The following is an 18,408-nucleotide window of genomic DNA, read 5'->3' as shown; positions in this document are numbered from 1 at the left end:
TAGTGTTGCTATATTTGCTTTACTAAAATTAATGTCAATCCTAAAACTAGAGAGCTATTAATCTCTCCCTTTGGCAAATTTTGCCTAAAACAAATAAACATAATAATACAACTCAGAATTATAGAACAGAAAAAAACTACAAACATCAGCAGAACATCTTGTTTGACATCTTCTTTATCGCATTCGGAATAAGCTCCATTGCAGCACAAAACCCACCACCAAAGAATAGTATTTGGTTCACATGAGGAGAATGACCATAGGGACAACAGCTCCTCTTACATTTTTAGTCAAACCAATCGATTATGGTCAAGCATCCTTTTCACTTGAGGATGATTGTTGTTCCTCAGTCCCAGAAACATTCCTCACAGACTGAAGTAGCTTCCACTTAATCCATAAACCTTCCTCGTAGTGAGCATAATAGACCACATAAATGGCAGTCAAACACCAACATGCGGTCTCTAGGGGAAAACTGAGGGGTGCAGACTCCAATTTCGGATAACTCAAAACACAAGACACAATAGAAAGAGAATCAAACATCTGATCCGATATCTTTGTGAACCCAGAAATAACCCCCAAACAGATTTGAACAGGAGCGGTCCATTCTCCCCTTTGAAGCCAAAAATTGACAAAGGTACCTGCCACACCCCCAAACCCAAACAACACTCACCCAAGCCCGAACAAACACAATACGTACGTTTCACAGAACGAGATGAGAAATTGAAGGTGATGGCCTCTTTAAATAGCTAATCGGTTACTTAGGAATCAACAAAACTTTGACTGTGTCACTGTGTCAATAGTCTTGATCAAGTAAAATGATATTTGAGAAAGATAGCACCATAGATAAATGAGTATCGTCCATGTCCATATTGAATGTCGCAAGTTCCAACACCTACGCATGCAAAACATGTTCTACACTCCCTCCTGATGTGTACTTGAATACTCTTTCCAACAAAGCTTCTTGTTGGTCTTAAAAGTAACAAGTCTTGAGCAATGTCCTGAACATCTAGTCAGACATTATTTATTTACTCTAGATCAGTACTTCTTCAATCAGCAATAATTGATGTTGCACATGATCTTCCCCCAACATCTTTTCCTCTAGATCAGTACTTCTTCACTCAACAATAGTTTATGCTTAAGGAGAAAAACATAGTAACCATCTTTAACAAAATCTGGAATGCCCCTGGAAATAACTTTGATGTCGTAAGTTTGTTGTGCTGAACAAGATAACCTTCATGACTTTCCCCAGGCTACATGATCTATAAAAAAAATTCCTCAAGAGGAAACCTTGTACCATAAGGACTTTAAATAATTTGCCCTAGGATCTTCAAACTTTTTGAGGGATTTGTCGAATATTGACGTCACTGCCCCTGATTGTATGGTTTATGAAGGAAAATATTTTGAAAAGAGAGAAGCTGGTACCAGCTTGAGATAGGTTACCCCAAGCGTCTTCAAATTCTTGGAGAGATTCGTCGAATCTTGACGTAACTGCCCCAGATTGATTAAACTTGACATATTCTTTGATCCACAAAGTCTTCTAGGAAAGATGCCCGTTGCTGATACTCAAGTGTAAACTTACTTGATGTCAAGTAATTGTATTACAAGTAGAAAATATTTATTCTAAGAATGAAAATTCTAATGCAACAGTTATGTAAGTCTTGAAGATTTTATTGAAAAGATGTCGCAAAACTTTGTGAATGAATCACTGGTTTGGGTGCAACATTGACTGTTTTTTTTTGTATAAAAGATAACAACAACATATGATACGAACAAGATCAAACTACTATCAGAGAACCCCATGCATCCTCATAAGGGCACCTTCCACCAGTGGAGCCTAAAGATTGTGTTTGTCATAGAACATTTCATTTGCATCAGAATAAGGCCAATCTTGCCATTGTTTAGATTTCTCAAGCATTTTAAATTGTACTATTTTCGTTGTTATCAAGTATTGTTCATTGTAAGAAACTCATTCTGTTTGAGTAAATAAAAACAATGCAATATACATATTTTTCTCAAATCATTTCATTTCTGTCATTATGTTCATTGATATTCAACTCATTTTTCTAAAGCAATAAAAAAAGGAGAATGATGAAAATCAAAGACACATGAAATTTCTAATTGTATGCTTTTGGAATAAAAATCTTACTGACGATGTACAGGCATTGTTTCGAATCCCCAAATACTGGAGTTATAAGGGAGTGAAACCCTCGTCAACCCCTTTGAGCCTAAGGAGTAGGAGTTTCTTTTCAAAAATACAAAACCCTCAATCTTAACCAGGGGCAGGGTAGTCTTCAGTTAGTTCAATTGAGCGTTCAACTTTCAAATATTCCATCAGAGGATCAATCATATCCCATCTCTAACAACAAAAGCAGAAGGGTACAATCCATAATGGATGTCTCTCACTTACTAAGAATAAGGCAGTCTCAACCTTTTCATCAAGTCAATCACAAAAGTCATACAACTTGTTCCCGAACGAGAGAAAAAAGGGCGAAAGAAAATTATAAATAAAAAAACAAGAAATAATAGCCCGCTAAAAAAACTCGAAAGCAAAAGACAAGAAAAAATATCCTCCAAGGAACAAGTTGTTGTGACCATCAACAGAAGCACCAAAGGGTGGCTGCTACCTCCACTAAAACCATGGGGATCCCCATCCACCACAATCCTTTCTGAAAGGTGAATGCTCGTGTCAAACTAGCTGAACGTAGGATTAGAGAACATCAAGAAGAATGGGCGGATTAAGTAGAACTTGAGCCTTTTATCCTTTTTTTCTCAAACCGTGAACCAGACCATGTTACAACTCTCAAACGACCTAATTGAAGCAGGGTTTGTTCTGAAAGCATACAAAAAGTAAAATCATGTCAAAACTGACTCCTAATATGTTGCTTGTCATTTGTGTTAGTATCAGTACAACATTCTTAACAAATAAAAACTTTGACTTTGAGATTAACATGTGCAGTGCATCCTCATTATCTTTTCAAAACAGAATCGTCTCTAATTTGAAAGTAAGTACTTGATACCAAGGAAAGTTCAACACTGAAATTCCATTGAGTAGTCTTACAAGGGCAAAGGTTGGTCATCCACTGAGCAAATACCTGAAAAATCCATTAAGTGAAATAGTTCCTTTCAATCTAGAGCATTCATCCCATGATCAACACTGGGGCAGACCATTGCAAATCTCCGTGATTCATGCACATCTGATTCCTTTCTCAAGAGACCCTGCAGGCTGGGACAGGCCAGTAACAATTCCTTTCTTCACCTTCAATTGAGTTTCGGATATCGAGACAAGTGTCTCGTAGTCGAGCTAAACACTTTCACAAATACTATCCCACAAGCAATAACCTTTCTGCAAGGGCACCCTCCATCCATTCCCTGTAACTGGAAACAATCATTCCATCCATAATATTACATACATCATGCATATCATTGCATTATCATAAAGCCAAAATCTAATCTGTCATTGGTAACCCAAGCGCACCAAAGCCTAATTCATTGGCATTCCTCCCATAATAATTCAATCATCAATAATGCAGGGGCATCCACCCTACCTTGATACTCAAACAGAGTGCCAAAACTCCATCCAATCTATTCCCCACAAAAGGCAGAAACCTTGACCAATCAATCAGTACACTGCATATAGAATTTATTGCTTTTCATCTCCAGAAGTGCATAAAACAAATCAAACATTGCTGCGAAGCATAAGCCAAGTTATTCATCCGATGAGTTTCCTACAAAGCATTCAGTTGATAATACACCAGGTTGACTCAGAGTTACCATTGTGATGCCACCTTCCAAAATCAATGATGTTTATCTTTCTCCAAGTCCAGGTTAGACTGGTATCTCACGTTTTCCTACCTAGCTCAGACTAATGTCTCTCTTTCAACCCAGAGTTGTTGTTTTTTAGTGTTCAACCCAAAGTTGATTTTCCTTTCATCTTTCAACCCCAAGTTGATTATCTTTTCCCTCTCAACCCAGAGTTGACGGTTACCTTTTCTCTCTCAACCCAGAGTTGATATTCTCTTTTGACAATCCAGAGTTGTTATCTAGTTTCCCACTCAACCCGGAGTTAACGGTTACCTCTTAGTCAATCCAGAATTGACTTTCCCTTTCCCTCTCAACCAAGAGTTGATGGTTATCTCTTATTCAAAATTTACTTTTCCTTTTCCCATTTAACCCAGAGTTGAAGGTTATCCTTTGTTCAATCCAAAATTGTTTATCTCATTTACTCTTTCAACCCCGGGTTGTTATCCAGTTTTCCCAACCCAGAGTTGATTTTCCTTTTCTCTTTCAACCCAGAGTTGATTTCTCCTTTCCCTTCTCAACTCAGAGTTGATGTCTACCCTTTGTTCAACCCATACTTGATTTCTTAATTTCTCTTTCCCTTTCAACCCAGAGTTGACGATTATCCCTTTTTCAACCCAGAGTTGAATCATTCCCACTCAACCCAGAGTTGATGTCTATCTCTTGTTCAACCCAGAGTTGATATTCCTGTTCTCTTCATGTTCAACCCATAGTTGAATTCCTTTTGTCATTCAATCCAAAGTTGACATTTATTTACCTCTCTTTCAACCCAGAGTCGACCCAGAGTTGATGTTTACCGCTTACACAACCCAAAAATTGATTTTCCTTTTCTTTTCCAACCCAGAGTTGACTTTCCTTTTCTCTCTCAATCTAGAGTTGGTGTCTATTTCATTTTAACCCAGAGTTAATTTTCTCAACCCATAGTTGATATATTATTCCCCAGTAGAGTTATTGTCTTGTTCTCCTCAACCCAGAGTTGACATCCTTTATCCCCCAGCGGGTCCCATCTTTCTTCAGGAAAATATTCAGGTTCCTTTGGTATTTAATATTCTTCTACCTTGAATGTTCGAAAGGCTATCGTCAATCTCACCTTCAGGTTTAAGACGATTAAATAGGGGAAGTTGTTGCACCCCAAAATTTGCCCTCCTAATATTACTTCTATCTGCCTTAGGCTTTGCATTTGCATATATGCTTCTATTAGGGCATTAGCATATCATGCATTCATTCAATAAAGCATCTTGGGTCAAAGGGCTCCTATTGCTCGGATTTTTCAATTGACTTTCAAGGTTTTGTTATGATTGTTACGTGGGCCATCTCATTATTATGGTTTCATCGGGTTTACCTACATATTCAAGGTTCGATTCACCTGATTACTTGGAATACAAGCTATTTGTTTAAGGCTTTGTTAAAACATTGTGAATTTGTTCATATGGATATTATATTGGGCCACTTTATATGATGAATACATTTGATGAAACGTTGACCTTTGGTCAAATTCAACCATAAAAAATTGACTTTTGACTTATCTACATGATTTCCTTTGGTTTTTATCTCTTATCTTGCCTCCTATTCAAGTTGACTGCAAGGATCAAAGGTTAAATTTGATGACAATAATTGAAATAAATGGTGACATTCAAGATTTTGGAAGTTCAAGCTTTAGAGGAAAAAAGAGATTTGAAAGTACTATGGGAAAACTCAAGTTCATTTGAAAGGATCGCCATTCCATTTCAATGCACTTTCAATCTCGTTGCAAAGAGTACCATTACACGTTACTACATGTTCTATTCAAAGAAAATATACAATTCAGTAACATCTCCAAAATTTTCAAAAGCCATATGTCATCTCTATTACATTTCATTAGAATCCATATAGATTTACAAACTCTACACTAACCATCAGGTCTATTTCCTATAACTTAATTGTTTCCATCATAACATCTTCAGTTTTTTTCATCCTCTTCCTTCACGGTTTTGATTCCCTCCAATTTCCAAGAATTTCATAGTGTCATGACAAGCACCTTCTTTAAACTACCCCAAACCTGTTACAAAATAAAACCAAGTTTAGTTTATCAATAAAATGGTCCAAAACATTCACCAATTCAGCCAAGATACATCTAAATTCGTACGAACACGTACCCACCTGCCACCATTCAAATACTAGACAACCATTCTTGCAAACATATAACATGGATTTACACACAATTCTATTATGACTCTGCGGCAAAGAAGGAAGGTCAGAAAAGAGTTTTCACTAACATTCACTTTTGCACAAAACTCGCTAACATAAGAAACCTAGCTCATGGAAAAACAACTTCATGGTGCCATCTTCATAAATTCACATCTCATATCTCACAAATGCTATGGAGGAGTTCTTGTAATTTTTGGAAAGCCTTAAACATCCTCTACAACTTTCATGTCTGGTGTTTTCTCAAATTTTCAAAGGATCATGATGAGAAGTGGCCTCAAAGTCACTTACTTTTAGAGTTCAAAAATGTTTTTGGTAAAAAATTTCCAAGTATTGGAGAAAAAATAGGCAACTTCATGGCTCCATAACTTAAAATTCATTCACTTCTAGAAAAATGCTCATAATGACAAAGTTGTAGATTTTGACTTTTTATTTAAATCGAGCCTTGGAGCTCAAAATTTGGCCAAGTCTTGAAGATATTATGACCTTTCAAAGTTAGGCAAAAAACACGTAATTCTTCAGGAAAAAGTCAAACCCCTAATTGTTGAATTTTGGATCCTTGATTGATTTTATTGATTTTTCTTGACCAAATGACTTCAATAATCATATATTTTTTACTTTGATCTTCAAGAGTTCATGGTTGACCAAATTTCTCAAAAACGTCAAAGGTGATCTTGAACAGTTGATTTTTTCTAGATGAATTGATTCTTCTAAGCACCAATGGAATCAAGCTCTTCTAGTCAAATGGATGTTCTGAGTGGATTATAATGAGGCATTAGAGATTCTTGAATTATGATTTGAGCCATGGAACCATGTTTGGCTTGGATATTAATGAGGGGAATCATTTGAGCATATGAGAAAGCTTGAGCTCCTTTGTGAACCTCAAAACCCTAATTTGCTTGAGCCTCTTCATTAGTCACTTGCCTTGTAAAAAAAGCAACAAGTAACACAATATTTTTGCATTTTTTTTTGTTAGTAAATGATGCATGAATGATTATGTATAATGATAATGATGATGATGCATGAATGATTATGTATAATGATAATGATGATGATGATGATGATGATGATGATGATCACACTCTTGATGTTTAATTCCAAATGAGGTGGGATCTCAGGGTCAAAAATTGGGGTACAACAAGTCATAAAAATAAGTTGGACATTTTGCTATGATTTAGACATAACAGCTATGTCTTTATTCATATTCTTCCAAGGAAAACTCTAAGCATGAGCTTGAAAGCGTTTTTCAAGATTACCACCGTTCTTTAAGACGACCATCAGGGAATGATGGAGCAATGACCTTTTCATTATTCTGTCTTGCGTCTTGAACTCATGTAATTTTCTTTCTCTTTTCAATCTCCAATGTTTCAGCCTCCTCAACATCAAATTCCAGCGGTGTATCATCATCATCATCTTCTTCTTCTTCTTATTCTTCATTAATCCAGTCATGATCATTATCATTATCATCATCATCGTCACCACCGCCACTGTTAAGATCATCACCATCTGACCATTCTTGTTCCTTATCACCACTTTCGTCTTTATAAGTAACAATTTATCCTTGTCTACCACTTTGGAAAACTCTGGATATATATGACAAATCGTGTCACGAAATTCTCTCGGATCATCCCCAAATCCATCGCCAAATGAGCAATTTTCTCTAACAAAATCCTCTTTTCCAAAGAGATCATCAACAATTTACTAAGCTTAGTAACTAAAACATCTTCCATTTAATTCCTAACCCTCAATTCCTCAAGATAAAGCCTTTCAGCCTCAGAATTCATTTTGAACTTAAGAGAAAAACACCCTTCTTCTATAATCTCAAAAACACCAGAAAACCTCCTCTAAACTGCAATCAATCTCCTTTTCTTATCTAACCCTAACTCCCTTTTATGCTTACCTAATTCCTGAAGAGACATAACCCTATTAGCTTGACTCACTTGTAATTTCCTCACCTTGAGAACAAATTTAAGCTTCTTGTCTTTTTGAATAACATTATCAAAAGGCGTCTCTTTTCTTCTCTTCATAACAGCTCTTATTGGCCCACTTTGAAACTTAGGTCTACCAACATGTGATGACTCATATGGAACAAAAAACCTAAATTTGTTCCTAAATTTTAGGATTTTTTTAAGGGGAGAATTGAGTTTGAGAGAAAGATTAGGTTTTTTATAAATTGAAGTTTGTCTGAGATGAAAAATGATAAAGGGGTAGAAGAAGATGATTGAAAAGAGAGTTTAGGTGAAGTAAGCGATAATTTTGTAGTTTCCATCATTTTTCTTCCGATAAAAGCAAGGAATAAAGAACAGCGAAAAGGAAAATAGGTTCACCAGATTGTGTATGTTATTGCTTTATCCCATTTTTTCTACCTTTTATATCGTTAGAACAAATTTCAATCTCTTTTTTCGGCTTGAAATTAGGGAAGAAATGAGGAACTGGGGAAGATGAGGAAGACGAAATCTTGAAGAATTGGGGAAGATGTAAAGAAAGGAAAGCAAATTTTTTTCACTAACAAAGAGGAGACTTCAACATGAGTGGTTTATTGGGTGTGGAGAGATCTATGATACCAATGGTGTACCTCATATCCAATAGTTCTTATTCATTTAAAAAAGGATCTCTCACGTGAGAGACCTATAACCCTCGTGCACAGGAGACGGCACCCTTAGTTATACTAATAAAGTGGATAAACTAAGTTTTTTTTTAATCAAATTGTTTTGTAAGAAAAAAATTGTTTGATCTAAATTTTTTCTTTTTTGGAATAAAAGAAACTTTGTATTTCTAAAAACAAAGATTACAACCGATCCAATAGGATCCAGAATAAACCAGTCTTCACCAAACTTACTCTACGTTATGACTAGGTATATTTACATGAGTATTTAGCTTTCTATGCATAGTGCATCTCATGACTATGCTATGAATAATAGTATCTTTAACTTTATAGTCAAAGCTTTGTTGAGAGAAATTCAAAGCATTCCTAGCTCTCCAATGGCTATACAAAGTTTCTGCCACATTTCAAAATTTGACGCTTCCAACCTTTCTTCTTGGTTTCTTGAATGATCCAATTCTTCTCATTATTCCAACCTGTAGGTTGTCTCTCGTATCCAATCCATTCAAGAACCCATTTCCATATGTTTTTTGTTATGTTACAACCAAAAAATAAATGTTTAATAGTTTCATCTCGATTACATAAGGAACATTTTTCATATGATATAATACCAAATTTCTGTAACATGTCTTTTGTTGGTATTCTATCTAATAAGGTCATCCACAAGATGAATAAAGATCTTCATCGAGAATAGTTTTTACACACAATCTTCTTCCATTCCACATTATCATTGTCTCCTCACAAATCTTTGTACATGGCAGAGGTATTGTATGTTCTGTTTTGTATCACCTCATTCAATTATACATTTTGCTCCACATATTCTCTGCACTTTAGTATTCTTTTTAAGATACATGAGAAATTCTGTGCACCTTGACATCTCATGATCTCATGTCCTTTAGGCTATGTTTGGGAGTTTGGAGGGGAGGGGAGGGAAAAGCTTCCAAAAATGAAATTTTAAAAAAATATAGAAAAATATTTGACATTTTTTGAAAAAATGATGTTGTTTAGAATGATAAAAGAGTCATTATTATTATTAAATTTTTAATTTTCAGAATACTACAACAACCTATAAGATATTTGGAAAATTTATGTAAGCCCTCCAAAACCCTCCTTCAATACAATTTTTTAGTTCCCCTATTTTATGGGGTTTTTGGTGTTATTAATAAACTCAAACCCTCCAAAATCCTTCTACCCAAAATCTTTTTATCCTTTTCACTCAATTCTTCCTATTTTCCAAAGCCCTCCCCTCCCTTCCCCTCCAAACTCCCAAACATAGCCTAAAAGTATATGCATAAATCCATTTGACCCATATTTTATCTTCCTTCGCTTGTAAATTCCAAAGCTGATTGTCTATAGTTGCAATATTCCATTCTACCAATGATGTGATGTTCAGCCCACCAGCTACCTTGGGTTGGGATAACATACTATGTCCCAAGCTACAAGGGCTTTTTTACTCACTTTCTCAGTTCCGCTCCAACTATAACTTCTACATATAATTTTTATTTTTTATCATTTTCTATTAGAAAGACTTTCAGTATAATCTTTTGAGTTAAGTCTTTTGAATAGTGTTTTGTAAAACTCTATCCTTGTTAGTCTATCCTATTTTTACAAAAGAGGTAGAATATTTGGTATGTACTTGTAAAGTGTTTCATTTTGAACAATTGATACTTGCAAACACTTGAGAGGATGTTTGAAAGTGAATGGATCTCAAATTCAAGGGAGAGTCTGAGTTGAAATTCACATGTAATTATAAGAAAGGACAGTGAATTGGAAAAGTTCATATGATACCATAATGTATTATTGACTACTTATAATTAGTGAATTTTCTTTATATGGGTTACATCCCTCCAGACGTAGGTGATGTTTGCACCAAATTAAGTTACCAATTCTTTGTGTCTTATATTTTTTATCCATTCCCTCTTCTGGTTTCACATCAATGTCTACTTTTTCTTTCTCTTTAGTTTGTTGGTTTATGAACTCATGTATTTGTTTCAGATCTTGCAGAAGCACTGCTTGAATGCAAAGAAAATATTCAAGATCTCTTATGGTATGTGTAATAAAAGGTGCAGATGAACTAATCGATGAACAACGGTATCTTTAAATCGAAAGTTATTCATAAATCTTTTTTCAGATTCGAGTACTTTGGGGTATGAGTTGATTAGATAGATTCTTTCTTGCAGACTATTCCACTTATTTTTATTTTCTACCACCTATGTTGTGTCAAATTACTATGAAGGTTGAAGGATGCAAATGTTAGAGCTCGAATCTCTCTCACATGTTTCATATGTACAAGGTTAGAGTTTCGAATCTGCCGTGCATGTTTCAGATCTATAAGGTAAGATTTTTTTTGGGTTGATTTCGTTAATGTATTTTTTTTTATAATTTTTTATTTAACTTTCATTTACGTATTTGTTGTTTTTTAATGATGTTTTATTAATATTTTATTCATTTTTCTTATTATTTTTTGCAGGTTTCCAATCTTTCACCAGGGCCGGCCCAACACATGTTGAGGCCTAAGACAAATCTTAAAATAAAATATTTATAAAATATTTGAATAAAATTATTATATTTATATTTAATTTTTTTATAGTTTATTTAACATCTTTTTATTCATAATAAAACTAGTCTATTTAATCATTGTTGAAATATAATAGATTCGAAAGCTTCAACTACTTTCACTTATTTTTGTAGTGTTTTAAACATTTCAATTCAAAATTTTAAGATGAGATTTTACTTTAAAAAAAAAGCAATAAATATATCACAGCAGACACAAATAAAAAAAAAGTATAAACTAAGATTAAATGAAAAATATTAAAATTATAAAACTTAATTTTGAATATATTATTCTACATACCAATATATTTTAAATACTAGATGTATTACTTTGCCAAAATAAAATTGTTGACTAAAAAATTGTTAAATAAATATAGTGGAAAATAATATTTTTGAAAATGTAACTAGTTACTTAAAACAAAATAAAATACTAACTACATAACAATATTATACAAGATTAAAATTTACAAAGATAAACAAATAAAATAAATTATTTGTTTACCACTATTGACTATAAAACTAAGTTATAACTCAATTGAACAAATGTACAAGAGCGAGCACAGTGACAACCACACAACAATAAATATAATAGAACCTCAAAACTGTGCGCACCTAAAATTTTAATGATATAAACATAATACTAATTTTTTAAAGTAAGTACCAATAGTTAATGTTTTTACATGTATAAAAATGGAGGCTGGTTAAAATTAGAGGCCTTAGGCAACTGCCTCTGTTGCCTTACCCAAAGACCGGGCCTGTCTTTCACATCTTCATGCTCTAAATGGAAGGTTTATATTTTGTTTTTATTTGTCTTCTTCCTTCTTACTTTTTTGTTCCTAATATTTTATCTTATATTTTATCTTTTTTATTTCATATTTCAGTTGTTGCTTTACAGATCAGTTATGTTTAACAGGATTGAAGCTGATATATTTGATGAATTCATGGGTACCAGATATTTTTCTATTAAAAAATATACATCTGAAACAAATGTGCGTCCCATACCAGAATCTGTGTGAACGCATGAGTTTGTTAATAGTATTTTTTTAAAGGGAATGAATCAATTGACACCAAGGTTTGACACCAAATACTATCCATTTATTATTAATATTAATCTAAATTGACAATTATTTTGAGACAAAGGAAATATATTATTAACGACAAGTGTTATTTTTAAATTAATGACTAAATTTTAATATATTTTTTAATAAATGGGAGCAAGTTTTTTTAATCCAAATAATTTTATTTTTTAATCCATATATCAATAAGCTCTTTAGTTAAATAATTTTGTTTTTCTTTTTTACATTCTTATTATATTGATTATTAACGGGACATGGAATTATTGATCAAAATATTAATTATTAACGGGACATGAAGTTACTGATCAAAATATTTTTTTATTAATTATACATTCAATTATTTACTTTTTACGAATAACTAGATATTTTTGTATTAAAAGTACATCTGAAACAAATGCGCGTCCCGTTCCAGAACTCGTGCGAACGCACGGGTTTGTTACTAGTTTTTACAAAAGAGGTAGAATATTTGGTATGTACTTGTAAAGTGTTTCATTTTGAACAATTGATACTTGCAAACACTTGAGAGGATGTTTGAAAGTGAATGGATCTCAAATTCAAGGGAGAGTCTGAGTTAAAGTTCACATGTAATTATAAGAAAGGACAGTGAATTGGAAAAGTTCATATGATACCATAATGTATTATTGACTACTTATAATTAGTGAATTTTCTTTATATGGGTTACATCCTTCCAGACGTAGGTGACGTTTGCACCGAATTAAGTTACCAATTCTTTGTGTCTTATATTTTTTATCCATTTTACTGTTTATCAATCATGTTTAGATAATATTATCTCACACATTTGTGAGACATCTTATTATTATCTCATACATTTGTGAGACATCTTATTATTGACCAAACAAAATCTCGCTTATAATATACATCTTTTCTATGAGGTAGACCTCATCCTTCCCAGACTCGATGAGTCATTCATAATCAAAGTTATTATTTAACACAAGATCGTTAGCCAAACAAAGGGATGAGACATATGACTTCCCTCATCGTCAAAAATTGCCTTAAGGAAGTTGTCATTGATGCGTGCTCGAAAGCGCTTCTTCTAGTTCTTGTAGTTAGAGCATAATGTCCCCTATTCGGGAGAGACTTTATAGAAATTAAGTTCTTTTTATCAGTTTTTTTAGTTATAAGACAAGACAACACAAACAGTATGAAGGATCCTCATACCCCAACACAAGATTTTAAAGCCCCTCACAAAGACCGAACTATTAGGGTCATATTGATCGTTCTCAATATCTCATACTCAACAAGGGTGAAAGGGGTCTTCTCCATCATATTTGATAAGACAGAGGCATACATTGGGAAGTACTCGCTTACCACTCCCTATGGTCGCTTCATGTGCGCCTTATCATCTGGTTCCAAAATAACATCATCCTAAATTCCAATAGAAGAGATCAACAGTTCCTTGTGAAATTCCTTCATTTTTGCTTCAACATTGAACATGGAGTCTGAGTTCACAACCTTGTCACAAAAATGATCCAAGTTTGCATTAGTAGAGGCTATCATCGATCTCATTCTCCTTCTCGAAAGTCTTGAAAAAGAAGAAACAAAAATTACATCAATGTCCTTAGTCAAGTCATTATTTGGGCTGTTATTATCTCTCTCTCCATTATGTCCCAATCAAGCTTTTCAATTTTCTATTTGGCGTTTTCGATACAATGACCCCACAACTCGAACCTTTCTTCATGGCTTGTGGTTTCATCCACGTTTTCATTTTTGTTGCACTCTATAAATAACTTGAAGGAAGGGGAAAAAGAAGAAAAGAAACTGAGTAATGCCTGCATAGAAGCATCATAATGGAACTATGATCTTGCAAATAGGTTGGTGAAAAGGTACAACAATTGCAGTGATTACGTACAGAAAACGATGAAGAAGTTGGTAGCTTGTTCTAAAATATATAGGAGAAAACTCAAAATCACTTAGGTTCTCAATCTAGCATCCATCGTGACTTTGTCAAAGGATCAATTCATCAACTTTCAAGCATGCACACACCAAGGGAAATGGTCATTCTTAAGAACATTGAATCGATTATATACGCTTAATGGAGGAAGCCAAAAGCATTCACAGGAAACCGTTGGATAGAAAATATAAATTGTGTCTAATCATATGGTTGTGATTAATTCACCCCCGGTATATAAAAGTCACAATTAAGTGACATCAACCCCTTAATCACTTGGTTCTTACAGATCTCGTGCCTGGGAAATGTGTTCTACTTATTCACTTCGCTCTTAAAAGCCTTGTGTTTGAGAACTGTGGACCGTCATGAATATTGTAGCCCAGACCCACATTGTATTAATGATATCGGTCCACTAACTTAAAGTCATGTAAGATGTATGAGATGCCTTAAATAAGGTTTAGTAAGCTATAACATGTGTTTAGCATGTCACCATGTCCTGAGATATATTTAGAAGTGAGTCACCCACTACACTCCTTAATGGAGCAGAGTCATATTGGTCAAGGCCGAGAAAATAGTCTTAAGACTTTACACGTCCCACTAGATCACATATGGCTATAATATCTACTTCAAAGATTATGCTACGGGATCATCGCATTCTTGAGGGTCACAAGTAACTATAATATCTACTTCAAAGGCTAGGCTAAGGGATCATCACGTTCTAGAGAAATCACTTACATACGACCTCTGACTTGACATATTACATCTAGGGTTTATACTATTGTACTCATAGCAAATAAAAAATGAATAAGATTTATTTAAGATTAGGTGGTGCATTCTTTTGATGCACTTACGCTACTTTGAAAAATATTGTAGAGTGTAAGATATTATGTATGATTTATCCTTTAAATAAAACATTTATACTAAAATGATAGTCACTCATTCACTTATTCTCAAAATCCTAGCCGCACTGGAATTATGAGTTCGTGTTCTTAAATAGTTGGCATTGTAGTCGGAACACTCCCTCATTGCAGGTTCAATTAGTTTCTACAATAAATGGTTTTGTGATACAAGAGCTAATCAATCAATACTTAACTTAAATAAATTATGTGTGTTTGCTTCAATTACCCGCAATATCCCTTTGGCGTCAGCTCAACACTTAGAAATGAATGAAACATATTTTTCAATTATGAGATGCACCCAAGAAAAAAACTATTCATTTCATGCAGGTAGATGTGTTTTTGTTAATTGCAATCATTTCATGCTGGTAAATTGTGTTTTTGTTGATTGTGTGCAAGAGAATTATGTTTTTGTTGATTGCGAGAAAGAGTTGTAAGAGATAACATTTCATGCAGGTAAATTTGGGTTGTTCATTGTGTGCAACAGTCTTAACATTTTTCAAAGATATATTTGAACAATACTTCTACATTTTTTAAAGATAAATTTGAATATATATATATATATATATATATATATATATATATATATATATATATATATATATATATATATATATATATATATATATATATATATATAAAAATATAAAACAAGATGAGTCGGACAGAGTTTAACTCATCCATCGCTAACAGAAAGCTAAGCCTCTATAGTTTGATCTGTTTATTTGACGAGACAAGAGAGAAGTACAGAAGTGTGCAATTTCTTTTGTTTGGCACCCCCTACTAGTTAGAGATTGGGAAATGGTGGTTCAGCAAACATTGGCACACGAGAAATACCACCCAACACAATCAAACATGACAGTAGTACTCTTTGTCATTGTTAAAAAGCAGCAAGAACCACACATGCAAGATCAAAAAGAAGCAGAAAGAAAACTAAACCCAACAAATACATTGACAATATTAAAATTCAGAATTGAGAAAACCCTTATAAGGGACAAGCCTGCAAAAAAAGAAACAGCATCAAAGACCAGTGAATCTTGTAACCCAAATTAAAATACATACTCGCTTACGATAAATTTCACTATAACCCACACTATACCATTATCAAAACATACTAGCCTATAATAGATTTGAATACCAATCAATCCTAACGCACATTGCATAAATGATAAACTTAATAACAAAACAAAACACATATTCCAACATCACAGTAGTTACTCTTTGCCATTCTTAGAATGCAGCAAGAGCGTCATATGCTCACAAAAAAAGGACCTCAGAAATGTGAGAAAGGAAACTAAACCCAACAAACAAATACACAGTAAAATTACCAAATTCATAATTGAGCTCTGGTCAGAAGTAACCTGTGTAGCACCAACACTTTAGAAATGAGGAGTGCCGTGTCAGTGTTTGACACATGTACCGACAATTATGATTATGTTGAATTTATTATTTTTTTCAAATTATTATAAGTGTCATTGTATCAATGTTGGGGCTGTGTCCGTGCTTAACTGTGAAAACCCAAACTAACATATACTCATAATCTGTATATAGTGAAAGAGAGTGAAATGGAGCCAGATCACACATTTTTTGAAATGTATCAAACCTACTCCATTTCATTTCACTGTACCATTATCAAAACATACTATCCTAATAGACTTGATTTAACAATCAATCCTATCACATGTTGTATAACTAATAAAGCTAATAACAAAACAAGAAGATTTTATACCAAAATGCGGATCAGCAAATAATTTTTAGTGCCACAAACATAGTTTCGTGCAGCAAACCACAAATTGAACCACTTGTACGATTTATAGAGCTTGGGAACAATAGTGGTTCAGCAAACATTGCCACCCGAGAAATACCATTGCCCCAACACAACCAAACATGACACAGTAGCCACTCTTTGCCATTGTTAAATGTAGCAAGAACCACCATAAAAAAAATGACTTCATAATTCATAAATGTCTTTTTGTAAGTGAGAAAGAAACCCATCAAACACATTGACAATTGAATAAAAAGATTAAGAATTTAGCTCTGTTCATTAGTAAAATCTAATATAAAACAACATAATTGGGAAAATTGACAGGCCTGCACAAAACACCAGTATCAAACACAAAATAGCCCAATTTTATTTCCAAGACTATAACATTATAACACCTACTCATTTCATTTCACTATATCCCACCCTTTGCCAATAATCAAAACATAACATCAAAATAGACTTTGATTTAACAATCAATCCTAACGCACATTGCATAATTAATAAACCTAACAACAAAACAAAAAACACTTATACTAAAATCAGATTGATAAACAAACAACTACGTATCATATCATAAGCTTATAATATCATTATCACCAGAAACATGTAATTATCCAAAATCTAACCATAAACAAAATTAACTTAACCAACATAAGATTCTTCACATATATGAAATCAAATTACTGAAACTTCAAAAAAACAACAAAACAAAAACCTAAGCAGTGAGAACAACAGCACCACCAGCCTCCTTAATCTTCTTCTCCGCAATCTTCGAAATCAGCTTCGCCTTAACAACAATCGGCTGATTAACCGGCAAAACACCCTTACCAAGGACCTTGAAAAAACCATGCTGCGTCACATCAATAACCGGCGCAGTTCCCTTCGATTTCGCAGCCTTCTCCTTCACATCCTCAGGAACCAGCGACCAAAGCTTGTCGATATTCACGATCGGAGAGTAGAATTTGTTGCGGAGCTTGTGGAAGTACCGCATACCGACTTTACCGAAGTAACCTGGATGGTACTTGTCGAAGAGGATACGGTGGTGATGCATACCTCCGGCATTACCACGACCTCCAGGATGCTTTCTGTGCTTTCCGATACGACCGTGTCCGGCGCTGACGTGGCCGCGCTTCTTCCTGTTCTTCTTGAATCGGGTTGTCATTGTTGCCGTCTGGTTTTGCCGTCTGAAACAGAAAATGAGAATAGGGTTTTGTGTTATTTTATATAGGATTTGAAGTGGTTTACTTTTTAGTCCATAGGGTTTGAGGGTTTACAAGCTTTGAGTTGAGGGTATTAATGGGAAAATAATAATATTGGAATGAAATTGAATTGGATTTGGGCTTTTTATTTTCCTGTGAATATATAATAGTAATATTGAAAAACTCTATTTCCCACCCTACGTATGTGCTTTCACCTCCAATTTATTTTATTTTTTTTCAATTTTCCTTCATAAATAAATTTAGATAAAATTATTGTAATTTTTATTAATTGATTTCTTTTCTCGTCAGTGTTGAAGTCATCATTGATGTCAAACAGGGTAAATTTATGTTCAAAGTGGAAGACGAATGAGTGAATCCCTCATATCGCAATTGAAATTTTGTTCGACCAATAATAGGATGTCAGACACA

General features: G+C 33.9%; 1 protein-coding gene across 1 annotated transcript; it reads right to left on the bottom strand.

Moving 5' to 3' along the window:
• Window positions 1-17,324: 17,324 nt before the first annotated feature.
• LOC131650633 (large ribosomal subunit protein uL15x) lies at window positions 17,325-17,982 on the bottom strand. The gene has a single exon (XM_058920338.1). It carries the CDS (start codon window positions 17,940-17,942, stop codon window positions 17,496-17,498), a length of 447 nt encoding a protein of 148 aa, XP_058776321.1. The 5' UTR covers window positions 17,943-17,982; the 3' UTR covers window positions 17,325-17,495.
• Between the last annotated feature and the right edge of the window lie 426 nt (window positions 17,983-18,408).

Source organism: Vicia villosa, linkage group LG2 (genome assembly GCF_029867415.1).
Source record: "Vicia villosa cultivar HV-30 ecotype Madison, WI linkage group LG2, Vvil1.0, whole genome shotgun sequence".
Classification (NCBI taxonomy): domain Eukaryota; kingdom Viridiplantae; phylum Streptophyta; class Magnoliopsida; order Fabales; family Fabaceae; genus Vicia; species Vicia villosa.
Note: the sequence above shows the minus strand (reverse complement) of the source record. Positions and strands in the feature narration are given on the sequence as shown.

Bases quoted from the DNA above. Each gene is read 5' to 3' on its own strand.
- LOC131650633 (XM_058920338.1), bottom strand. From the start codon at position 17,942: ATGACAACCCGATTCAAGAAGAACAGGAAGAAGCGCGGCCACGTCAGC.